The following is a 26794-nucleotide window of genomic DNA, read 5'->3' as shown; positions in this document are numbered from 1 at the left end:
TTATTTTTAGTAATATGCCTCTTTATCTCTTTAAATACTTAGGAAGCTTTTGATCATGGTACCTAATAAAGATAATTGAGTTATTTCTGATTTTTACATTTGATTTTATGGAATTATTCCCGAAAGACAAACATTACAATCACACACACACACACACACACACACACACACACACACACACAGAATTCAAAGAATGAATAACATGCCTTTTATTTTGTTTTATTTATTTATTTATTTGAGATAAGGTTTCTCTGTGAATCTCTGGTTGTCCTAGAACTCACTCTGTAGACCAAGTTGGCCTCAGATTCAGAGATCCACCTGCCTCTGACTCCTGAGTGCTGGGATTAAAAGTGTGCACCACCACACCTACCTTAGAATAACCTGCCTTTAAAACACGTATTTCTTGCTGGGTGATAGTGGCACACACCTTTAATCCCAGCACTCGGGAAGTAGAGGCAAGTGGATCTCTGAGTTCGAGGCCAGCCTGGACTACCAAGTGAGTTCCAGGACAGCCAGGGCTACACAGAGAAAGCCTGTCTCAAAAAACCAAAACCAAAAAATGTTTTTCTCATGTGAGACTCTGTCTCAAAAGAGCAGGGGGGCGGGGCAGGATGGAAGACCAAGTACCGCCCTTGTAGAGGACCTGAGCTTGGTTCCCAGCACCCTCATCAAGTGGCTTACATTCTGGCTTACAACCACCTGTAATTTCAACTCTAGGGACATGCAACACCTTCGGCTTCTACAGGTGCCTACACTCATATGCGCAGAACGCCCCCTCCACACATACATGTACACATTATTAAAAATAGGAAAATAATTCTTAAAAAAGAAAATCCTTATTTCTCTTCTTATAAAAACCCTCTAATCTTCTCTGTGAATTGTATCACATTGTAACAAATTAGCGATGCTGGCTCATTGTCTTGTTTATAATATTTGCTGCATCTTTATTATTTTAATCTTGAATGATTCTATTTTATAAAGTACGTTTTATGATCATTTCTCAGTATTTTTCATAAAGCTTCCTGGAATGTATTAATATAGTTGATAAAAACCATTATGCTGGTTTCCAGGTTTTAGTAAATCTGACAATAAGGATTCTGTTGTGGGATATTTGTATACTCTGTGAAAATATATTGCTGTGATTGGTTTAATAAAGAGCAGAATGGCCAATAGCTAGGCAGGAAGAGGTTAGGCGGGACTTGTGGGGACAGAGAGGACTCTGGGAAGAAAACAGGCAGAAAGACACCAATGAGACACTAAAGAAGTCACGTATATAGACAGATCAAAGATAACCAAGCCAAAAGGACAAATGTAGATTAAAAAATATGGATTAATTAAATTATAAGCGTTAGTTGGGGGAAAGCCTAAGCTAAGGCCAAGCTTTCATAATTAATTATAAATCTCTGTGTCATTTGTGAGCTGGCAGCCCAAAGAAAAATCCATCTACAGGACTCATTTTGCCAATTAGATTAGAAGGTATATTGTGCAAATTCAGTAGGCTAAAATCCCAGCCCCAACACTTCGTTTTTTTTAAATGTTTTAAAAGTAAATGCCAAAAACATTTTTTTTCAGAAATTGTTGGATTGGCAATGGTATAACGCAATTACCAATACTTCCATTTCCCCTCTCATTTTGCATGTATCTGCTTGAATAAGTTGCTTTCAAGAAGCAAGGGTGATAATTAAGAGCCATTTGATAAGTCTTGATAAAACCTTTTGTTATAATTTCCCAGAAAGGGAAAGAACAAATGACTCTTAAAAAGCTTGTAAGAAATCTCTTTGCAGGTCAGACCATTTTCAATCCATTCTTTGCAAGAGATCTTATCAAACTGCTACCTGACAAACAAATAAGACTGCTTCAGCGACGCTAATAATTGTTTTTGTGAGTTAGGGCAAATAGTTCAGAAAGAATTCAATGAATTGAGTGGTATCACTTTAACTAACTCCTTCCATTCCCATCTATACATTTGTGTGATCAAATATTTCAGTACTTACTACAGCAATGGAAACATAAACAAAATTATTGTTATACCTTGCCTCAATCTAGCAATAAGTTATATTCACCCACAGGTACATCCATAAGTAAGGATATCCTTTTCATTTTATTAAGAGAGAAATTGCTGATCAAATTTACCTTTGTTTAATAATGACTTATCAAAAAGCATGATGTGGTGCTTGGTTGTGTTCTGATTTACACACATATTTCTCTTTTAGAGACTATGACAGAGGCAACTAAAAGATTTATAAACACTGAAGTGTCACACTAGGAAACTTATAGGCAAGAACAAATTTGAGGAGAAAAGGGGAAATTTATAAAGTATTCAAAAAATTAAAAGTTTTTTGTATTCTGTAAATGTATAATGGCACATTTCAAAGTTTTTAGATGCCACTGGAGGCATTTAAGTGGTTGAGAAACAATTTTATCTAACTAAATTAATTAATTTAATTGTTTTTGGACAGGCAGGGTTTATTGAGTAGCTCAAACTGGCCTGGAACTTGCTCCATAGCCCAGGCTAGCCTCAAACTTATAATTCTCCCACCTTAACCTCCCCAGTTCTAGGATTACCATTATGTATCAGCATTTCGGGGTATAATTTTGTTTTAGAATTTCAGTGTTATACTTTCGGCTCCTGGTGTGGCAGAGTTAGAGTTTAAATGTCACCACACCACTATAAAAAGTGAAAGGAAGAAATAACTGAAAAACCAACAAGCTTTCATAGATTTCTCAGAGAAATAAAGGCAGAGGGTAAACATCTACCCAAGAGAGGAAGAGAAAGGAAGAAGGAGGGAGAGAGACAGAAAGAGAAGAGAGGGAAAGGAAGAGGGAAAGGAAGAGGGAGGGAGAGAGGGAGAAAGCGGGCAAGAATATGAATATATAGAATATATATCATGACTTACTGGACCAGAAATCCACAGGGAGAAACCTCTGAAGGCACCAGAGGCAGCAAAATGTAAAGTGACGACTTGCCAAGGCTCACGTGGACCCACGCGAGAGTTTCAAATTCTAGGTCACATAGTTGATTGTGACCCACCCATACCAAACTTCCTCTGAGCTCAGAGCACCTAAACGACCAGAGTCCACATGCTGCAGAGGTCTCCCCAGAGCTCCAGTAGCCCAGGAGACTCCAGGTGGCAGTACTTGCCCTGGAGACAGGACAAAGGGACGTGAACATGAAATCGTTTCTCCTTTGGCTCCCTTCATATGACTTGCCTACTAGCCATTGCTTTTACCATCTTATCATTCTCAAAGAACTCCATTCAATAGTCACACGGTTAGCACCCTTAGCCAAATCTGCAAGTTTTCCCTCTGAAATATTTCCAGAAAGTACTATTTTTAAATATTTGCATAATGTAACACGATATTAGATACTAGAATGTCCTGGATTTTTTTCCTTCTTGGAGATCTCAAGGTTTATAGTGCCTAGTCCAATGTAACAGCATGGACACTGATTCCAGTAGATGGATATGAAACTAATCACAATGACTGGATGTACTGCTTCCAGAGCTACAGAAGTGATGTGCAGATCTCCACAGTCAAGTACTACATTTTCACCAAAATTGGAATAGGTAAGCCTTCTGAAGGATGAAATGTCCGTCTACATCAAACCATGTTTCTCTTTCTATACTGAGGAAATAAGTCGGCTCCTTCATTGTGAACACCGATGGCCTGGATGTATAAATCTCCATTTCTTTATCACCACACTGTACTTAGGGTGTGCAAACAGTTAGGCCTATCTTATCAGCATGACACTGTCCTAAGTGCTTCAGGTCACACACAATTAAGTAGATAATGACCTTGTGCTCCACCAATCATCCTAAACCCCTTTAGTTCTCCGAGATTTGAAATCAGAGTAATATTGCTTTTTCCTTGATCATCTAGAAAATTTTAGAAACATAAATTGGATCATGTCAAAAATAGCAGGAGAAAAGCATTAATGGAAAATATGAAATGGCCAATCTCTCTCTCTCTCTCTCTCTCTCTCTCTCTCTCTCTCTCTCTCTCTCTCTCTCTCTGGTACAATGGTGTACAATCTCATGATGTAATTTCTCCTATGGTTTTAAATGTCACTTTAAATTTCAGGTAGTGAACAAGTGAGGTGGTATGGGCTGAACTGGAAACATTAACAATGTCAGGTTTTATTGATGGACATGTGAAAGGGATATTTTTCAGGAAGCATATTATAAGGGAGTTTCTGGACAAAGAAAATGCACTTCTTACCTCCTACCAACAAGTAGCTGTTGGGAAACAATGTTTTTGCTTGCATAAGTGCCCTTGCATGACCTGAGTGGAAGAGGTCGAATATTCCATCTGCATACACTCTAACAGGCCTGTCAACTGTGGAAGAAAGAGACATGGTTAACACAAGTGCAGAATAAGGGAGCCCCTCCCATCAGTACAGTGCCGTAAGTTTACCTACAGAAGACACAATATCCACACATTGTCAATTTAACATTAGTGCAGGAAATTGATTTTTTTTAAAAAATAGACTCTTCTAAAGGCGTCAAAATACAACAACAAAAAATCAAGAACCCAACTCACAGTGTTACCTAACAAGGAAGACACAGAGCACTGAGAGTTCTCTTGACCCCAGATAAAATCTAGATGTCTGAACCAGTGGAATCTACCTGTTACTGGGAAAACTGAGGTTGACTTTTAGAGTTCTTCATCTTGTTAAGTAAAGATTTTAGAAATGGACTCAGAAAGAGACCTGAGGACAATGTAGAATTTAGGGAGAAATCCTGGCAACCACCGGGAAGACAGATGAAGAAATAGTCCTACCTTTTAAGTGAGGCATGGAATAAAAACAGACAATTATTAAGAAAGGAAAAATTACCCTCCAGAATGGAAGTGAGGGGCTGGAGAGATGGCTCAAAGGTTAAGAGCACTGGCTGCTCTTCCAGAGGTCCTGAGTTTAAGTCCCAGCAACCACATAGTGGCTCACAACCATTTGTAATGAGATCTGATACATAAATAAATACATCTTTAAAAAAAGAGTGGAAGTGAGCTGAATATAGTCCCCAAAGCATCCAGCATGCAGCATATTTGGGGGGGGGGGTTCCCTCCCATTTGAATCTGAGGCTTTGTTTTATATAGGCTCTGTTCCTTGGACGGAGGCAATGGCAGGGTAAGAAAAGGCTTCTAATGTTCCTCTGCAAACTCTTTTTCATGTTATTTTTTTTAGATGGGATCTTTCTATGTAGCCTTGGTTGGCTTGGAACTCACTATGTAGACCAGACTGGCCTTGAACTCACAGAGATGTGCCTGTCTTTGCCTCCTGAGTGCTGAGATAAAGGCATGTGCCACCACATGCAGCCACGTTTATTTGGATATGGCTTTTAAAATTCCTATTCTTTATCACATACTTGGTGAGAACATCAAGATCTCAGAAATGGAAGAGCTTGAAGAAAGACCTGAGTCCTGTTCTCAAACACAGTGATGCTTTGATGTCTACTCAGTGCTCAGATTATTGCTCATCTTTCTTTCCAATTCCAAAGTTCATTGGTGGCCAAAGTGAGCTGTAATGGGAATATTTTTACCCCAGATATAGGCAAATGCTACAAAGCAAGTCTCATTTCACCTTGGAAGGCAAAATGTTTCCCAGAATACCATTGTACAACGTCCCCGTGTGGTATAAGAGAGAGGGGGCATGTGGCCCAAAAGAGAAGGCAGTCAATGTATCAATTTTTTATATGGGGTTGGTGCTCTGGGTTAGAAACAACCAATCAGTACTCTAGTCCTCTCTAGTCCTATAGGATGCTATTGCTGAGCCAGACCAGAGACCCATTTCCTTCTAATCAGAAGGGAATGCTGAATAGTTGGATTTCACTAATGCAGTATATAAAGTGGGCACAAAATGGAGGAAGAAAGTTGTTGTTCGTATCTCCATCCTGATAGCCGAGGAGAAGGAGGAGGCAGAAGAGGAGGAGGAAGAGGAAGAGGAGGAAGAGGAAGAGGAGGAGGAGGAAGAGGGAGTACATGCATGCATGCCACAGTATGTATGTGGAAGTCAGAAGACAACTTCAGAAATCAGTTCACTCCTACTGGGTTTTAGGGCTCAAAGTTGGTCATCATGACAGTGCAGCAAATATTTTTACCCACTGAATCATCTCACCAGCTTGCTGATTTTCCGTATAAACCTAAGAATCCTACTGACTTTGAAAATATATGCGTGTATTATATTAATGCTATAAAATGAAATATTTAGGGGATGGAGTATGGCCTCATGGTAGAGTGTCTGCTTAGCATATACAAAGGCCTGAGTTCAAACTTCAGCACCACACACTGAAAAATGGGGAGTTGGAAACAAAGAAATCACTGCAAACTTCTATTAAATGATTTAGGATTTAGATTTAAAATTGTGATTAGTTATTGATGCAACTCATCCTCATTAATTTAAAACATAAAGACATATTACATTAATAGATTCAGATGGTACAACGTTGCTAATAAATTAAATTTCTCCAATAAAAAATACGGAGATTTTTATGTCAAATTGAGAACTGCAACTATTTTCAATTATATACTATTTTGAACAGACAGAATTGCTTTCACAGGCTTATACTGTATTCTAAATAAGTCGCAGTAAACAGAAAATGCTCTGAAATAACAAACTGTCTAATGAGGGATCTTGGATTTCAATGCTCTTATTCAATTGCAATTCAATTGAGGAAATTTTGTTTTAAGATATAAATCCCACAAGAAAGCAGATGGCATTTTTGTGGAAGTTTTTGTTAATGATTCAGAGGTGATCAGGATAAATGAATTCAGGAAGCAGAGAGGAAGAAAAGTAAAGAAAGAAGACATAATTACTGGGGAAAGGGCCATTTAGTAAATTTGAAGACTATCTGCAGAGTTGATTTTGCAGTAAGATCACTTTTGAAAATTGTGACGTGTCAGCAATTTCCAGACTGGGAAACTCCTGCAGGGCCTAAAGCAAAGAGAGGAACCTGGTTTCCTGGTCTCTTCAAAGGGGGTGAAGGGGAAAGGAAAGAGGGGGCAGAGAGAGGGGGAAGGAGGGTGGGAGGGAGAGAGAGGAGAGAGACTGTGGCTTGACAGAAGTTGAAAACACAGAGCAAATCATTCCAATGAAAGTATTGTTTAGCTGCTGTATTCACACACCTTCCAGCTCGGCTCAGGGCCTGAGCATGTTTTCACTTGGCCCCGAGGTTAGCTGAGGACAGCCTTTCACAGGGAAGGCCCTTGTGCTGGATAAAGGAGGGGTTGGAGGGGAAAGGGCTTTGAAGTCCTAGGTCTACTCCGTTCTGACAGCAGTTCTCCGGTCTTCTGGGATTTCTCAAAAATTAAATGAGATAGGGACAGGATAGCCTATCAAGTAGATGTCTCTTAACTTCTACAGGAACTTAAGGTCCTTTTCTGCTCAGATCTGAAGCGTATCCTTTAACCTTAGGTCCATTCTGTTTTCCACATAACCACCTTGTTTTCATTTGGATCTTCATTTCACTCCGCCTGCGCCCCAACTCCCGCTGCCCCCATAGCTTGTACATGGAAGGTTTGGTTCCCAGGTGACAGACAGTTCTGTTGGGAGATGGCGGAAACAAGGAGGCGAGGCCTAACTAAATCTTTCTTCCTCCTAACTCTCCTCAGGTATTTTATCAGAATGATAGAAAGAGTACTAATACACACGCAAATTTTCATTTAAAAATCTCTTGACTTGGGCTGGAGAGATGGCTCAGCCGTTAAAGGCTAGGCTCACAACCAGAAATATAAAAATCTCTTGACTTTATTATTGGGCCAGTATTTCTCAGTATGTGGTCTCTAACCACCAACTTAAAGATTATCCAGGCTGTTTGTTAAAAATTCAGATGGCTGGGGTAAGGGATTTAACTCAGTTGTAGAGCGCTTGCCTAGCAAGCGCAAGGCCCTGGGTTCGGTCCTCAGCTCTGAAAAAAAAAAAAAAAAAAAAAGACAAAATAACAAAAAATTCAGATGGCCATCCCCATTCCTGGTCTGAGGGCAGAGGAATGGGGAACTAGGGAAACTCTTTCTTTAATACTTATTTTTATTGTATTTATTTTATTTAATACTTATTTTTATTGTAGTCTGTAGTTTATGTGTGTTTGTGTACCTGCTTTCTGTATGTGTACCATGTGCACGCAAGTGCCCATGGAGGTCAGAAGAGAGCATCAGATCCTCTGGAAGTGGAGTTACAGACAGCTGTGAGCTGCCATGTGGGTGCTGGGAACTGAACCTGGATCCTCTGGAAGAGCAGTAAGTGCTCTTAACTGCTGAGCCATCTCTCCAGCCCCTCCATGTGATTCTTTACACACTTAAGTATAAAATTGGATCAATGACCTCAACACTTTTGAGGGGTATCCTTAACGAGGAAGCAGAGTGTCATGGTTCAGAGGGTCAAGCGCTACAGCACTCTGGAGCTGAGACCCCAGCGCTGCAACTCAACAGGTGTTTCCAGAATAGCATTATTCCCTGGGAGGTTGTCAGAGTTGCAGCTTCTTGGGTCCCACCCCCCTGTGAACAGAATCAGACACTCCAGTGGGGCGTTCCAGCCATCTGTCTGTCCACAAGTCCTCCTGGGGATTCTGATGCAGGCTCCAGTGTAGGAAGCCCTGCCACTTCCCAGCTGAAAGACCTTATGCAGTTTGCAGACTCCCTGGGCCTTTGCTTCCTTATGTGTGCAATACTGAAAATACTGACCATGTTGAGTTGTGAGAGGAAAATGGCAGGAGACACATAAGGACTTTAGTACCCTGTTCCTTTAACAAATGCCTATTACTATTAGCTAATCCACTGCCCCTTGCCCCATGGATTCCTTTAAGTTTTGGTTGGTTGGGTTTTTCAACGGCAGTAGGAACTTACTCTGTTATGCCATCATATGTCTCAAAGCTTAACCCACTCAACTAGTCCTATTTTCCACTCCATCCTAACCAATTGGAATGATCTCCATTTACTCTCACACAGCTCTATTACTGTGCTTTCCTGCACTGTTCCTATTCTACCCTCCCACAATACCTTCCTGTTTTCTATATACATGGTCCAAAACGTTTCCCTAAAGAACCAGCTAGGTTCTGCTCCCTCCCTGAAATCTTGCCCGACCTCTCCAGGCCACATGAATGTGCCATTCTCGGAACTTGTCATCAGTGCTGTACATGGGCCTATGGCTTTCCTTCATGTCTAATTGTCTTGTCTCTTTAATTAGCATGAGAGCCCTTGGCAAGCGGAAATGGTACTTTAAGTTCCTTTTACATCCTTTCCCCACTGGTCTATGATATTGACCAAAGGAATGAATGGAGCAATACACTTCTGGAACAGAATGGTCTTTTTTTTTAGGGCTCACTTAAAACATAAAAATGAAGACATTTCAGAATAGTTACAATTATAGTGGCTTAGTTCTTCAACACCTTGAAAAATGGTACTTTTAACAGAATCTACCTCTCACAAAAAAACACATGGAGCAAGACATTGTCCCTGTTTTGCAAGTGAGAAGATGGATTCAGATATTTTTCATGACTTGCCAGTGTCTGTAGAATTAATAAATGACATTTTTGCCTTGGCTATTTTGATTTGTATAAATTATTGCGTTGGGTTTTTTTAAACAGGGTCTTACCCTGCACCCCGGGCTGTTCTGGAATACTCACTACAAAACCCATGCTGGCCTCAAATTCACAGTAGTCCTCCTGCTTCAGTCTCCTTGGTGCTGAGATTATAGTTGTAAGCTACCACATCCAACTAGTTCTCAACATCCATGTCCCCATTCTTGCACTGTGCTCTAATCACAAAATTCCACTCTGAAAGTGAGCACTGCTCACATAATGCTTTGTGATACTTCAAGTGTCAAGACAAAGCCCATTTGAAAACTGAGAACAGCAGCCTCACCTGGTGTTCCTAAGCGGGCCTGGGCAATGGTTAGTTTTTCGTGAGGTGCTTGGCACTGGCAGCTGGATTCATCTGCAAATGGGGCAGGTGCAGTCAGGGTCTAGATGGGGAAAAAAGAGAAAGGGGATGAATACATTCTGATAAACATTTCTTTAGCACCATCAACCTCCCTTGAAGTTTCTTGTTTGGTAGACAGGTAAGACTAAGAATAATATAGCAGGCCATGATGGCTCACGCCTGTAGTCCCAGTGTTCCACTCAAGAGACCAAGACAGGGGGATCACAGTGAGTTCCAGGCCAACGTGAGCTATGTAGTGAGTTTCTCAATGTTCCTCGGGCTTCAAAGAGTGAGCCCCAAGGGGTTGGGGGAAGAAGTAGACTATATCTGATGGGCCTGCCAGAGCAACATTGTACTCCTAGAAATAAAGCACTGTTACAGTCTCTTCCCTGTCCTCCTTCACTGATGCATCAGGACTATTAAGAGCAAGTCAGGAATGGTAGCTCACACATGTAATCTTAACACTCAGGAGGCAGAGGAAGGAGATGGAGAGTTCAAGGCCAACCTGAGCTATATAGTAAGACCCTGTCTTAAAAAAATAAGAACAAATAAAATTTAAAAAGAAGATATAATAGAGCTGTACAGTGGCTACCATATGCAAGATGCTAGATGAGATGCTCTGGAGCTCTCATCTCTTTCTGGTCTCCCAACACACTAGCTGCACACATATTCCTAGCCTTCCATAGGAAACCATCATCCTGTGCCTATTTCACAGAAAAGGCAACCGAGGCTTAGTAAGATTAAGAAATATGCTAAGTCATGCCCTTGGAAAACCATAATGCCCAGCTTTGAGCATTTTCCAACCAACAAGGGCAGTCTTCAGATATTTAGACTCACCCACACCCGGGACACTCGGCTGAAAGGAACCTCATATTCGGAAGCGTGGCACGACATCTCCTGTAACACACACACACACACACACACACACACACACACACACACACACACACACACACCAGCCTGGCCAATCACAAATGCTGACGTCTCTTCAATGCAAAGGCCAAGGCTGATATCTGCACCCGGAGAGAGCCTAAAAGCACAGCAATTCTGGCGGGCTGCAGATAACTGCTCCTGTGGTAGCTTCCCCAGCCACCAATGGCTAGAGGCCCCGCCCCAGGCAGCCTGGGCTGACGCTCTGGGGAATGCTGTGAAAAAGATGTAGTCACTTGGAAGCCTGCCCAGGAAGTGGCCCTGCATTTTTTAGTCAGCCTCTTAAAATGAAAACCTCACTCTCTCCAGACAGAGGAAGACAAAGCGGGTGGTGTTTTTGTAAACAGGGCAATCCAGAGTTGTCCATTTGCAGTCTTTGAGCTATGTCATTACCATTACCACAGTCACCACTACATCATCCTCAGTTGTATTTTTTTTAAAGCTAAGGTTCACTAGTCACTGTAAACATTACTCATAATGCTGCATGAATTGCTTATTAGAGATGGAGACAGGTTCTATTCCTTAACGTGGGAAGATTTGACTGAGGAAGGATCTAGGCATTTGAACAGGGGATGTGATTTCCTTCTGCCATTCATTTATTCGTATTTCTTCAGTCCCTCATTCATTCACTTACATATATATCAGGTGCTATACTAAAATCTGAGGCTGGATGTGGAGATAAGTCTAGCCCAGTCCCTGGCTTTTTAAAATTTTCTTGTTTAAGACAGGGGCTTGTTATATAGCCCAAGCCGACCTTGAACTCAGAATCCTCGTGCCTCATTTTCCCAAGTGCGGGGCTAGCAGGCAGGCATGTACCATCATGCCTGGAAGTTAGTCCCTGCTCTTGATGAGACCATGTTCTACAAGACACCATGTTCTCTATACTGGCAAGAACAGAACACTGCCCCGGCCCTATCCTGTAGTCCCATCCAATACCTTCCACTCTGAAGTAGGAATCCTAGGGCAATTTTGTTTGGAGATCTCCTAGTTAGCTGCCTGAGACTTTTGTAACTCCCACCCTGTCCTTCGGGACTCTGGAAGCAAACCAAGACTTGGGGGAAAGAATTGGGAAATGTGACTCCATTTTTTTTTCTCAGATACATTGAAGTGACTTTGTGGGCTCTAAAGGACCAGAGAAACATGTGTAATGTGGCAAAGGAGTTCCATTTGTGCTTGTAAGACTAGTGTTCAAATATCCTTTGTAGCACTTACTGAGTGCACATTTTAATTAGGCTCTTCTGGTTAAAAACACTCACTAAAGTTAGCTCAAGGGATGGGGGATTTATTTTCAGGCACAGAAAGTGGAAAGAGGAAATGGGCAGAGTGTAGCCTCAGCATGCCAAGAATTCTGCACCAAGCTGGCTGTCACAGCATGTACTTCTTTCTGCTGCATTTCCATCCTCCTGCATCCTTCTCCCATCCCCCTGCATCCTTCTCCCATCCTCCTGCATCCTTCTCCCATCCTCCTGCATCCTTCTCCCATCCCCCTGCATCCTTCTCCCATCCTCCTGCATCCTTCTCCCATCCCCCTGCATCCTTCTCCCATCCTCCTGCATCCTTCTCCCACAGTCAAGTCTCTGCTTGCTTTACATTCCCTAGAACTTCAGCTTATATATGGCTTTCTCAGTTTCCCTTCACAAGCTGCCCCTAAGGCTGTTTTATTTGCTTGTTTGTATCAAGACAAGGTCTTTCCAGGTAGCCCAGGGCTGACTTTGAATTCATAATCTTCCTCAGCGGTAGAGTAGTAGGTAGCCTAATACACACAAGGCCCTGGGTACTATCCCCAGTACCATTAAAAAATGTCATAAAGTAGAATCTGTCTGGCTAAGCTCATATTTTCAAATTAGGACACAACCAGAATGGGTTGGAGTTGTGGAAGGTGTACTTTGGGTCCAACAGTTGTGGCAGGGAAAGTCATGGTTGACCCAACATTGCCTCTTTAGCAGGAACTAGCTATATATGTGGTAAGAAAGTTATTTGACTTTGTGTGTTCCTAAAAGCAAATTCTTTATCTGAATTCAGCCTCATCTGTGAAAGGGGTAACTATCTTGCATGACTGTTGTGAGAAGCAGAGATCATAATGTATACTCTACCTAGTACCCAATGCATTGTACCTACAGTTGCTATCCTTACTCATTAGACCACACATAGCACTACATATTTTTATACAATGATAGATAATGTAGTTCTCCATACAAACAAGAGAAATGACTTATGAGTGCATTTTGACAACACAATCCAAATTAGTAATGTGGTTGCAAATGAGAGGGTCTTTATGTGTGTGTGCATGTGGGTACCTATAGAAGCCAGAAGAGGGCAGCCAATCCCCTGCACTGGAGTTACAGGTAGTTGTGAGCCACCTGACAAGGGCACTGCAAATCAAACCCAGGTCTCCTGGGAGAGCAGCAAGTGCTCTTAACTGCTGGGCCATGTCTCCAGACCCAAATGGGAATATCTTCTATTAATAATTCGTTACCTGTTTCTGTTCTGCTGTTCTTATTGCGGTGATTTTTAAAGATAGAGTCTTACTGTCATGCTAGCCCAGGTTAGCTGTAACTTGCTATATAGCCCAGGCTAACCTGGAACTCATAAACCTTTTACTTCAGTCTTCAAATGTTTGGATTATATGTGTGTACCACCATACACAGCCATTTCATTTATGTGTGTATACAACAGTGAATCTTTATCAAATGATCTAAAATAAATGACTTTAGAAGTATTTTATGTACTAGTCACAAAACTTATTAGACAAAGTACTATTTCATAAGGAAAGTGTATTAAGAGGATGTGGCATTTAAAACAGAAAAATTTTAAACGACATTTACTGAAAGATGAAGATAGAGTTTATGTGTACTGTGCATTTTGCTGTTGATTCTCATAACCTGGAAGTAAGGAAATGGGAGAACTGAAGAGATGGAAGACAGACAGAATCCCTAAGTGCATGGTTGTGCTTGTGTGTACAGCATGCACACAGGTGAGCACCTGTAACAGCAGTTGTCATGGGAAGTGGTTATTTTCTGTAATATACAAGACAACTATGCTTGGAATGGGGACAATGTAAAAATAAACAAGGGGCAGCCCTGCTTTCCAGAAGATATCCTGCTGGGGATGTCTTTCTGTATGCTGTAAATGTGTTGCTCTGATTGTTTGATAAATAAAAAGCTGATTGGCCAGTAGCCAGGCAGGAAGTATAGTAAAGGCGGGATAAGCAGAGAGGAGAATTCTGGGAAGTGGAAGACTGAGTCAGGAAATGCTGCCATCTGCCGCCACCATGAGAAGCATGATGTAAAAGTACCAGTAAGCTACAAGCCACGTGGCAACTTGTAGATTAATAGAAATGGGTTAATTTAAGATATAAGAACTAGATATCAGGAAGCCTGCCATGGCCATACAGTCTATAAGTAATATAAGTCTCTGTGTGTTTACTTGGGTCAGAGAGGCTGCAGGCCCGAGTGGGACTGGAGAAAACTTCAACTACAATATCCTTTCAAAAGTGATGCAGAATAACCCTTGGGTTGAGAATTAAACACTATATTGGGACAATGAGATGGCTCAGTGGGTAAAGGTGCTTTTCATTCAAGCCTGGCACCCTGAGTTCAATTCCCAGAACCCATGTAAAAGTAGATGGAGAGAACTCACTCCACAAAGCTGTTGAAAGATATAAAAATGATAAGATAGACTTTTGAATCTACTCAGAAAAGAAAAAAGAGAGAATATGGATATGATAAGATAAAAGGTAGATTATTGAATCTACTTTTAAAAAGGAACTACTTGTTTTAAATAGGATAAGAAACAAATTTTTTTGTCTGAAGTTGTCAAATGTTAATGGACTGGACATTGTTAATATATATAATGGAGTTTTTGTCTGAATCTGTCAAATGTGAATGGACTAGACATTGTTAATGTAATTTTTGACTATATGTATTGTATATACTTTTTTATTATATTTGTTATAACTTTATTTTAAAGAAAAAAGGGGAAATGTGGTTGATATATTGTGTACCCCAATAAACTTATCTGGGGGTCAGAGAACAGAACAGCCACTATATTAAACACAGGTTTAGACAGTGGTAGCATACACCTTTAATCCTAGCATTCAGGAGGCAGAGATCTGTCTGAATCTCAGTGAGTTCAAAGCCATACTGGAAACAGCCAGGCATGGTGACACATGCCTTTTATCCCAGGAAGTGATGGCCAGAAGCAGAAAGGTATATAAGGCATGAGGACCAGGAACTAGAGGCTTTTTAAGCTTTTAGCTTTTAGCAGCAGTTCAGCTGAGATCCATTCAGATGAGGACACAGAGGCTTTCAGTTTGAGGAAACAAGATCAGCTGAGAAACAGGCAAGGTGAGGTTAGCTATGGCTTGTTCTATTTCTGATCTTTCAGCATTCACCCTAATACCTGGCTCCAGGTTTGTTTTTATTAATAAGACCTTTTAAGATTCGTGCTACAGCACTAGTGGAAACCCATGAACTGTGGACTGGTGGCTATGGAGCCCCCATGGGACTGGACTAGGCCCTCTGGACATGGAAGATGGTTGTTTGGCTCAAACTGTTTGGGGGGCACCCAGGCAGGGGGATCGGAATCTGTCCCTGGTGCATGGGCAGGCTTCTGGGAATCCGGTGCCTGTGGTGTGACACCTTGCACAGCCTTGGTGCAGTGGGAAGGGGCTTGGACCTGCCTAGGCTCAGTGAGCTGGGCTCTGCTGAATCCCCATGGGAGACCTCGATTTGGGGGATGTGGGGATGCGGGGTGGCTTGGGAAAGAGGGCTAGGGGGTGGGAGGAGGGAGGAGGGTGTGTGTGTGTGGATAGCATGAGGAGTGAGTAGAAAATTTCTTAATTAAAAAAAAATTAAAAAAATAAAACAAAACAACAAAAAAAGATTCATGCTACAGTTCTCTGACCTCTACAAGTATGACATCTATACCCACAAATTAATAATGACAATAATAAATTTTAAGTTAAAAATAGTTAAACTCTATACTCACCAAGACTTAGCAAGGGCCTGGCAAACACCAACTACCTCATGTGACTTGAAGTAATATTTTTTCATCTGAGAACTTTAGACAACAATTTTTAAAACAATCCCCTTTCAGGAGCAGAACAATTCCTTTGACTACTAAGGAATCTATGCTCATTAGGTTCTGTTTTCTCCACATATAAGCAATGGGTCAACCTCAGAACCATTGGGAACAAGATACTGGGAGTCTCCTAGGAGGACAGAGGATGGGGCCAACTTGGCCTTTGAACTATCTAGATGTCTACAGGGGACCAAAGTCCCTACCCATTCCTCAGCATTTACCAAAGCCCAAATGCTTACTAGTATACTATGATATATTCCAGACATAGGCCTTTTGTAAGACATGAAAGTGGGGCCCAATAACACAGTAAATCAACTAAGTCTTTGATTGTATATGTAGTGATACATAAAATATCAAATATACGTGCTCATTTTGTTTGTACAACAACTCTGTAAGATTTGTACAATTTCCAGTGAACTATACAATACCTGCCTTCAATAGTGATATCAATTGATGACAAGAAGCAACAACAATGATAGATCCTTTCGATTCAGTTGCCTTTTGGGCTCCCTCTGAACCAAGGAAAAGCTCAATATTCTTAGACAGGATGAGGAGACCTCAGAAAGAAGATACTGAAACTCCTTATAACCATGAAGGGCAAACGCAAACAATTAACTGAAGAAGTAAAAGCATGTGGCCATTATTTTTACCCCAACTTAGAGAAGCATGTCAGATGTCTCACATGTAGTCATTGCAAGCCTCAGCTTGGACCAACTCTAAGGGACCCAGATGACATTTTCTAGTGTTTATTAGCACAAGCTACACAGTTAAGTGATGCTAGATGTCTGGAAGGTAGGTTAAAAAAAGGAACAAATAAGAATTTAAAAAAGGAACAAATAAGAAAGGCAGGAAAGAGAGTGACTCTGGGGCAGCAATCTCCCAAAGTGACGAGTGGCACTTTTAGAACAACAGAAGACAGTAGTTCAAAAGGCATACACAATTTCCAGTCATTTCATATTTGTAACCAAAGTCCCATTCTTTTCAACATACAAATCATAGAAATTAAGTGGCTAGAATAGTGGGGGTCATCTGAACAATAGACCATGCCTCCCTGGAGAACCACGGGCAAAACTGAAAATTGGAGAAGCACAGGAGATTATGTTCCAAGTAAAAGGGAGGGTTTTAAGGGTTAAGAAGCCCTGGCCCAGTGCCCTGAACCTCACATGGACAAGGGCCTTGCAAGACCATAGATTTGGTGCTAGGCCACAGAGTTCTTCCTACTTAATTTAATATTTCAGAATCCCAACCATTACTTGTGAAAATGCCTCCTATTTGTCACGGTGGACCACAGTGCCATAAAAAAAGCCACACTCCCAAAGGCTTTGTAAAGGGAAGGACATTACATATTGGACGTTGCTTTTGTAGAACCTCTTTGACTGAGACTTGTCAAATATTTACCTAAAACAAAAGCTGTTAGATAGCCAGGTATAGAAGAGAGGCTCAAGAGACTGAGGCAGGAGGCTTATGAGTTCCCAGCCAGATTAGGTCAAATAGGAGTTCAAGGGTAGCTAGGGTTACATAGTAAGACTTCTACAAGTGCACGTACATGTACGTGTATAGTGTATATGCACTTGTGTGCACACGTGCGTGCACACACACATACACATGCATCCTCTCACACATGCACACGCACAAACACATACACACACATAAACACATGCATGCACGTGCACACAGAGAGAGCTATCAGGTACTCTATAAATTGTATGATACAGTTATTACTCGAGTGTAAAACATGACATACAGTAGCTGTACTTATGCACTGTCCATCGCCGACCGACAACTGGACTGATCAGATTGAGAATTTTAAAAAGACATCATAAAAACTTCTATTTTCTCATGTCTGAACATAATTTCAAATCCAGATTTAATTTAGGATCACAACAGTTTGGTCTTTTTGAAGAGAGAAAAGAAAGAAAAGCAGACCATCTAACAGTTGACTAGAGGTCTGACATATACAAGCCACTAGGTTCTGGAACTGGCTCATGGATTATGTAGAATCCCACATCAGGCAGCTGATATGAAGGCCTTACCAGCAGAATTCCATGGAGTGGAGGACAACAAGGCCCAGAATATGGCTCAACACCAAGAAGTATCCATTTTCTCATTCTGTTAAGTATTGTGTGGACATATTAAGAAGTAATAGGCATCATTACAAAGAGTGGGACAGATATATATATATATATCAACAAGGAATCATTTCTAAGATATTTTACTGAATGTAAAATGGAAATCCCTAAACAGTATGAATGCATATTAGTACTGTGTAATATCATTTATGATAAAAAAGGAGGGGGAAGAGTAATATAGAAATATATAAAAATTATGCTGGCATGATACCCATTGTTCACATGTAGCTATTTATACTAACATGATACTTAAAATGAAACAAAATTTAAAACAGAATCTCTGTCATGTTTCAGTCATGCTAGCCACATTTGAAGTGCTCAGTAACCATATATGGCCAATAGAGATACTAGACAGTGTAGATAGAGAATATTCTTGTCATCATAGAAAGTACTACTTAGCCTAGAAAAATAAACATCAGACACTTAATTACCTCTTTAGAGAGTAGATATATACCGTTATTTTGCTTTGTTCTTATGATGAGAACATACTCATGTAATTTGCAAAATGTAAAAATAAATTTAAAGTATTTCCTCTTCTGTGATTTCAGAGTTGCAGAAAATTTAATCAAGGATCAGTTGTCCTGAATCTGGAGGGCAGGTCTTATAGGAAAGAAGAGCTATTCACCTATTATCTATAAACTAGCTGATATAATTCCTATGTATAGGGAAGTTTTAGAATTCATTTGTGCTTTTGAAGGATTTAAATCAGTGTCATAATATCTACCCATTATTCATTTGTCCAACATTTTATACCACTTGAATAGTACTTACTTAGTGTGTGTTAGGTACTGTTGTAGATTCTGAGGTCACATTAGAGGCCATAACAGATAAAATAAGTTCTGTCTGCATAACACTAAACAGTAATGATAAACAACAAAACGAATGTAAAATATGTAGTGTGTTAAGTGCTGATCACATGCTACGTAAAAAATAAGGTGAGGAAAGGCAATAGAGAGCTCAAGAGTAAATGAGACAGAAAGAAAAATGGCAAGTCTGTAACCTCAGCGACTCAGGAGGCTGAAGTTCAAGACCTGCCTGGGCTACAGAGTCAGTTCAATGCTAGCCTGGGCCATTTAGTGGGACCTTGTCTCCAAACAGAAGTAAGAAGAGGCTTGGGGTGTACCTCAATGGTAGCATTTGCCTAGGATGGGCAAGAGCTCAGGTTCAGTTCCCAGCAGGAAAGAAGTGTGATCTGATCTTTTTGTTTAAATATGTGGTATGGGGGGGGGAGTGTGGGGGTGTGGGTATCTATGTGTGTGAGTGTATGTGTGTAGGTGTGGGTGTGCGTCCATCCCTGTGTGTGTGTATCCAGAGGCCAGAGGAGGATGTCTAGTGTCCTCTAGTGCTCTCTGCCTTTTTTCTTTCAGACAGAGTTTCTCACTGAAACGGAATCTAAGCTGGCAGCTAGTAAGTCCTAGTAATCTTCCTATTTCTCCCCACTACGGCACTGGGTTATATACATGCATGTGACTACATCTGTTTTTTTGTTTTTTGTTTTCAAACAGGGATGCTGGAATCCAAACTCAAGTTCTCATGCTTGTGCAGCAAGCACTCTTGCCCAGTGAGCCGTCTGTCTAGCCTCTGGTTTTTGTTCTCTTTTTGAGACAAGATCTTATGTACCTCAGGCTGGCCTTGAACTCACTATTTCTCTGGTGGAGGCCTTAACTCTTGATTGTCTTTCCTTAGCTTTTCCTATGCTGGGATTACAGGCATGCAGCACCACATCTGGCTTTGACTGTGCTTTACCAGAGCCTTAGCAGATATGCTGAAAATAAACTGTTAAGGGATCTGAGGTAGAAACAAAACCACTGCAGCAGAGGTAATAAGAAATCAAATTTTACATAGATTTTGGATAAATGAAATTTGGAATAAATTGAATATGATGTATGAAAGAATGAGGAGCTAGGATAATTCCAAAATAACTGGGCAGAAGAGCTGGACCACTTGGGTTACCATTCTCTGGATAGGAAAGGTACTAGAAGAGGAAATCTGTGGTAGGAAGGATGCAGCGATTTGGGGTTCTGTTCTCCCTCACTTTGATGTTCCTGTTAGATCTCCAAGTAGGGATGTCAGGCTTGTATGTACAAGTCTGAAGTTTGGGAGAGAAGACTAAGCTGGCAATAGGAAGATGACTGAATATAAGTGATACTTAAGGCAATTGGAATAAACTCACATTGTAGCATTTCAAAGCATGAATGCAGGTAGAAGAGGGGTCCAAATTGGCAAATGAGGACACACTAAATTTGTAGCCAGTCTTTTGCCACCATTACAGAAACTCCAAGAAAGCAAGGACTTGGTCTGCCATCTTTGTTGCTATAGCTCTACTCCCCAATGCAGTACCTGACATAGAGTAGGTCCTTAATAAATACTTGTTGGGTGGTAGTTGGAAAAAGTGATTACTAATAAAGACATAAATAGACATTAAACTCAGGAAGGAAGTGCACATATTAACAGTATGTCATAAATGTCTCTTATCATCATAGTATATTTTAGGAAACTAGGGAAAGTTAAGAGAAGAAAACAAGTCTCCAATGATTGTTTTCCAGAGTCAACTGTTGCTAATACTTTTGAGGTTTAGTTTCAGCCTTTCTGATATGCCATGTATACATAGTAACACCTTTAGAATTTCACTGCATAAGTCCTGTTTTCATCCAACACATCATGAGTATTTTATCATATCATTTAAATAGTTTCCAACCTCCACTAATTTGGAAGGCAATAAAATATTACACTAAATAGGAAAATCATAAATAGAGCCAGAGAGATGGCTCAGTGTTTAAAAGTTCATACTGCTCTTGGCAGAAGACCCAAGTTCAGTTCCTAGCACCCACATCAGGCAATTCACAACAGCCTGTAGCTCCAGCTGCAGGGAACTGGATACCCTCTTCTGGATTCTATGGACACTTATGCATACACACGCACATACCCATGCACAGACATGCACATATACACATAATTAAAAATAAAATAAATCTTTAAAAAAGTCATAAATAGTTCCCTATTGTTGAGGGTTAATTTTTTAAATGTTTTCATAATTAAAGTAACATTCTAAACATAATTGTGAACCTCTGATTATTTTCTCTGCATAGATGCCTAGGAGCCGAATTACTTAGATCAGGGGTGTAAACATTTTAAAGATAAACATTTGAAGAATGTTTTAACATATATTGGTAAATTACCTTCTACAAAAGCTGAATCATTTACACTCACATTACAATGTAGGAAAAATGCAATCTCACTGGCATTAAGTATTATCTTTGTCAATTTTATAGACCAAAAATGGCATCATGCTGTTTCAATTTGCATTATTTTGATTAGAAGAAAGATTGAACATTTTTCAAATGTTTATTAGCCATTTGTATTTTCTTCTGAGAATAACCTGTCCTTGCCCACTTTTCTATTGTTGGGAATAAGTAGGTTGAAGCTGTTTAAAAGCAAAACAATACAGCACAGTTAAAAAGTTACCTGAAATATCTTTTAAAAATGCATTTGCTACTTTATTTAGATTTGCCTTGTAAGAACTCCATTAAGGAAAAAAGCTCCACACAACTACTTCACTGCAGTCATCTGGACGTGTGAGGGCTGCTGGAGTTACAGACATGCAGTGACTGTGCATTCATGCACAGAGCTGTACAAAATCAAGCCAGATAAAGTCCAAGAGCGAACTGGATTAGGGAGGGAGTCCCAAAGTACCACCACTACCCGAGGAGCTATTGGCAGTTAATGGCTGCTGGGAGAAGAGGAATCAGTTTTCTTCAGGGATGCAGCACCCGAGAGCCTATTCTTGCTCCAATAAATGGTCCCACACCCATCTCCATACAGGAAGTACTAAGTGGACTCCATGGGCTCAAAAATAATAAAGCACATGGAGTTAAGAGGGAAACATATTGAAGGAGATATGGGAGGCATTGGAGAAGAGGCAATGGGTAATGTAGATGGGTTTGATAGTTTAGTTTTTAAAAACATAAAAATTAGACCAGTTGTATGTGATGGTGCATGACTTTAATCCCAGCTGGAGAGGCAGAAGCAGGTGTTTATCTGTGAGTTTGAGACTATCCTGGGTTACATAGAGAGTCCCAGGACAGCCAAGGATACAGAGTAAGACCTCGTCTCAGAAACAAAACAAAAACACAAATTAAAAAACAAAACAAAACCAAGTGAGTGTCTATGCACCTGCATCTAAGTCAGACTAGTAATCACTGCCTTCTGGAGATCAGGGGTGAGACACTGTATTATGTATGCCCTGGTGTGTGGGCTTTCTAAAAACAATGGCCACCTATAAACTGCAAGGCCCTCCCATGTGGCTACCTTCAGAACACACACCAGTGACTTTCAATAGCATGAAGAATCCTAGAACTAAACCTGAAATCACATTTCACTGATTGTAAAATGTCTGTTTCCTTCCCTCATATTTTAATGGGTTCAAGATTGGGAAGTGTCTCCCAACAAATCTCGCCCTATAATCAGTGTGGGCTGTTGTTTCACACGTGACACCCTCTGAAATGGAAGGGCAGCTTACAGTTAACAGATCTCAGATCCATGGCATTAATAGGCACTGGTACTAAGAAAAGAATCTTTACCTGGAGATAAGAAATTCCTTACTCCAAGTTATGTTTTCTTAGGTAGTGGAGCTTTAAGGAGCTTATGATGAGCATCAGTCACATATTGTACTCTTATATTGTACCCCAAATCTTCAAGTGGCTTAAAAAGAGTCAAACTTGGGAGTTTAAAACTTGCTTAATTTGGGGAAATAAGGAAATATGGATGAGTTTTTTAAGAGACCCTGGGTAAGGGCCGGAAGGGAAGCTCGGTGATAGAATGCTTACGTGGCACGTGCTGGTGTGCGGGCGCTAGCTCTAAACATCAGAAGATAAGATCGAGAGGAAAGGAAGCGTGTGAGCGTGCAGGAGGGCATGCTGCAGTCATCAGCATTTTAGAGAGGTGGACTGCAAAGACGACTTTAACTCTGAGCAGTCCCAGTAACAAGGAGAAGAAAGGTACCAGGTAGTATCATTGTTCTTATGTTTAAGGAAGGAAAAAAAAAAAGCTATTGAGAAAAATCCCAGCATTCTTGGTGGCAAGTTCTGGAAGAAGTCCCCTGCACCATGCTACCTTAAAAGATATGTTACATGATGTGGTCGCAGTCCCTGCAAGCTCAGTAACAGCTCCTAGATGAAGAAAGTTTTGTTTTGAAGGTTTGCCTTCATAGCACTCCCCATGCCAGGAAGAGCCCCAGAACCAAAGAAAGAAAAAGCAGCTGAAAAGCATTTCTCTAAGGGACAAAACACACAGTCTACAAATGCAGATCTCCCCTGTTACAGTGGCACCCAAGGGCAAGATTTGAAATGTATAGACTATTGGTTCCTTATGTAAAAGGCAGAACACAACGCAGTGGACAGTGACTCTTGTGCTTATATTTTGATTTACTTTTCATCTCATCATTCAAGAAAGGCAGCATTACATTAACATATGGATTTACACTGGCACTCCATCCCTGTCATGGTGAAGTATATATGGTGTCTGTGGTAGTGTGAATGTAAATGCCCCTCATAAACTAATAGGGAGTAGCATTTTTAGGAAATGTGTCTTTGTTGGAGTAGGTGTGGCCTTGTTGGAGGAAGGGTGTCACTGCAGGGGCAGTCTTTGAGGTCTCCTTTGCTCAAGCTTTGCTCAGTATAACACCCATTTCCTGTTACCTACAGGCCAAGATGTAAGAATTCTCAGCTCCTTCTCTAGCACCATGTCTACCTACATGCTGCCTTGCTTCCCACTATGATGAGAATGGACTAAACCTATGAACTGTAAGTCAACCCCAATTAAATGTTTTTCTTTATAAGAGTTGCCCTGGTCATAGTGTCTCTTCACATCAAGAGAAACCCTAACCAAGTCAGTGTCCTAAAGGGAGAGTCCAACTTGGGTGGCCTGATTTATATATAGTTCACCTAGGCTTTGATCAATGCCTTTGTGGATTGTATTACCTAATTTTAACTAGATAGATACTCACAAGAGCAGCTAGTGGCTTAAAATATTTCCTGCAATGAAGGGCTGAAGAGATGGCTCCACTTAAGAGCCCATAAGAAGGGCTGGAGATCGCTCTGTAGTTAAGAGCCCATATTGCTCTTGCAGAGGACCTGAATTTGTTTCCCAGTACCCACATCCAGGCAGCTCACAGCTGCCTATATCTCCAACTCCAGGAGGATCCCATGCCTCTGACCTCTGAGGGCATCCACACTCATGTGCCTATATCCTCCACAAACACACATACACATAATTAAAAATAATAATGAATCTTTCAAGAAACATTTCTTACAACAAAATAGGCAAGCAAAAATAATAGCAGCATAGGTAAACAACAAGAAGATGGCGGACCTTGGACTAGGGATGTAGCTCAGTTGGCAGAGTACTTGCCTTGCATATACAAAGCCATGAATTTGATCCCCAGCACCACACAAAACCAGGCTTGGTGTCACATGCCTATAATCTCAGGACTGGAGAGGTATAAGCAGGAGGATCCAAAGTCCAAGGTCATCGTTGACTATATAGCAAGTTGGAGGTCACTTTGGGATACATTAGACCCTGCCTTAAAACAAAACAAAATGAAGCAAACAAACAAACAAACAAAAACCAAAGGGCCACAGAAAAGGAAGAGGGAGAAGAAGAAAGGGAAGCAGAATGACAGAGCTGACTCTTTTATTCCCTGTGTGAGTGCTGCATCAGCCACATGATCAGGCACAACCAATGACGACTTAATCTCATCTGACAAGAAGACAGCTAAAATGAAAATTATTATACAGAAGACTATCAGAAATGCCAAGACGGTCCAGTTTGAGCATATATCATACCTCAAAATATCAGCTAATGGAGGCAATATAAATCTATTGTAATTAGCACAGTATTCTAAAATGAAGCATTCAGAACATGAAGACAAATGATTCTTTTTTTTTTTTTTTTTTTTGGTTTTTCGAGACAGGGTTTCTCTGTATAGCTTTGTGCCTTTCCTGGAACTCACTTGGTAGCCCAGGCTGGCCTCGAACTCACAGAGATCCGCCTGGCTCTGCCTCCCGAGTGCTGGGATTAAAGGCGTGCGCCACCACCGCCCGGCGACAAATGATTCTTTTAAGTTTTATGTTTCAAGTCATGGGATACTCAACCCAACACTTTAAAAATACTGTCATATGTAATGATAAATATTTAGAAGTATTTTTTCAGTTTCCTGTAGTTTAAAAGAGAAAAAAAATCTCTTCTTCCTGCCACAGTAAAACAAGTAACTCTAACATGTAGGAGGGAAAAAAAAAACCGATGTCAAACTAAAATGCATTCTTTTGTCAGAAAATATGTTTAGAAGACATATAGAAAACATTGCTGAGGATTGGAAGAAACAAGCATTAGAACAAATTATGTAGTGTGGGAGGTTTGCTATGCAGTCAGATTGAGTACAGCTATTTCTAACATGTCTCAGCTTGAAGTATGTGCAAGATTGGATTTTAATAATAAAAGTGCTTTTCTGAGCAATGGACAAATATGCTCCAAAGAGGATACAGTCTGCAAAATATATGACTTCTTTAGCCAAGACTAATTTATTATTTTATGGGGAAGCAATGGAATTATCAATGAAGTAATGGTGTTGCCCTTGGACTCCCAATCTCCTGCCTACATAAGGAATATCATTTTGTCTTCTTCATGGGAATCATCCTCTATTAGCCCTCAAAGTGTTGCTCCCAGGATTCCGTCCTGGGAGACTGTGGGGGTGAAGAAGACTAATTTAACCAGAATTCCTGTAGAGATCGACAGATATAGGAAGGATTAGATAGCCTTAACAACAGCTCTTTGGTTTTCCCTTCTAAAAACCTGGCTATAGAGGGCATCCAGATCAAGTCACTGACCTTTGCTATCATCCATCCCATGACCCTCCCACTATATGCTGACTTCTAACATCACTGGTGAGCTCTGTTTATCTTATTCTGTATGTTATGGAAAGAAGACTATGTGGTACATATTACTTCATGTCTGGCTTGTGAGACTTAACTACTTTCTTGCTGGTGGTTGTCTGTTCTTCATTCTCATTGTCATATAGATATACTAGAACTTATTTACCTAGTCCTCTTCTACTGAGCATTTGGGTAAAACATACTAAGGAGTTGTGTGTGTTTGTTTGTGTGTGTGTGTGTGTGTGTGTGTGTGTGTGTGTGTGTGTGTGTGTGTGTATGGTCATATGTACATATGTGTGCGTGTGTCATATGTACAAGTTTTTTTGGTGGAGGAATTACTGGGTCAAAAGTATTTCCTTTGAGACTGGGCTGTAGCTCAGTGATAGACCACACACCTAACATGAAAAGGCCTGAGTTTATTCCCCAGCATTGTAAAAAATAGTACTTTGAATTTCTAATTTTACTACAAAAAGTTTAGCTATCAGATTTGTTTCTCAGCCCCAGTCCTGAAAATTAAAAATGTGCCATGAGAGGGCTAAATACAGCATTCCTCAAACTCCGTCCACACACATACTGTTTCTGAATTCCCTGGGGGCTTGCGCAGGTAACTCGTAGCTCACTGGTTTGAGGTCGTATGTAGTTGAGAAGTGAGACAGAGCTAATTTGAAATCTCTGCTTAATCAGTTAGTATCTGGTGTTCGGGATTTTTTTCTTGATTTTCTTATAATGTAGGGAATAATAGTTCTTATTTCATGAGTCTGTGGCCTGTTTAAATGTATTTAACACATATAGGGCATTCAACACAGTGCCCAATAC

At 40.6% G+C, this 26794-nt stretch overlaps 1 protein-coding gene across 1 annotated transcript in view; it reads right to left on the bottom strand.

The window, feature by feature from the left end:
* Window positions 1-26794, bottom strand: part of Pcyt1b (phosphate cytidylyltransferase 1B, choline) — a 72481-nt gene that overhangs the window by 34430 nt on the left and 11257 nt on the right. The window contains exons 2-3 of the mRNA XM_059250928.1: window positions 9853-9952; window positions 4219-4335 (exon numbers count right to left, since the gene is read on the bottom strand). Of these exons, the coding sequence (XP_059106911.1) occupies window positions 4219-4335; window positions 9853-9952 (217 nt within the window). The remainder of the gene's footprint in view (window positions 1-4218; window positions 4336-9852; window positions 9953-26794) is intronic.

The sequence above is a fragment of the Peromyscus eremicus genome, chromosome X (genome assembly GCF_949786415.1).
Source record: "Peromyscus eremicus chromosome X, PerEre_H2_v1, whole genome shotgun sequence".
NCBI lineage: Eukaryota > Metazoa > Chordata > Mammalia > Rodentia > Cricetidae > Peromyscus > Peromyscus eremicus.
The sequence above is the reverse complement of the archived record's forward strand: the minus strand, read 5'-3'. Positions and strand labels throughout refer to the sequence as shown.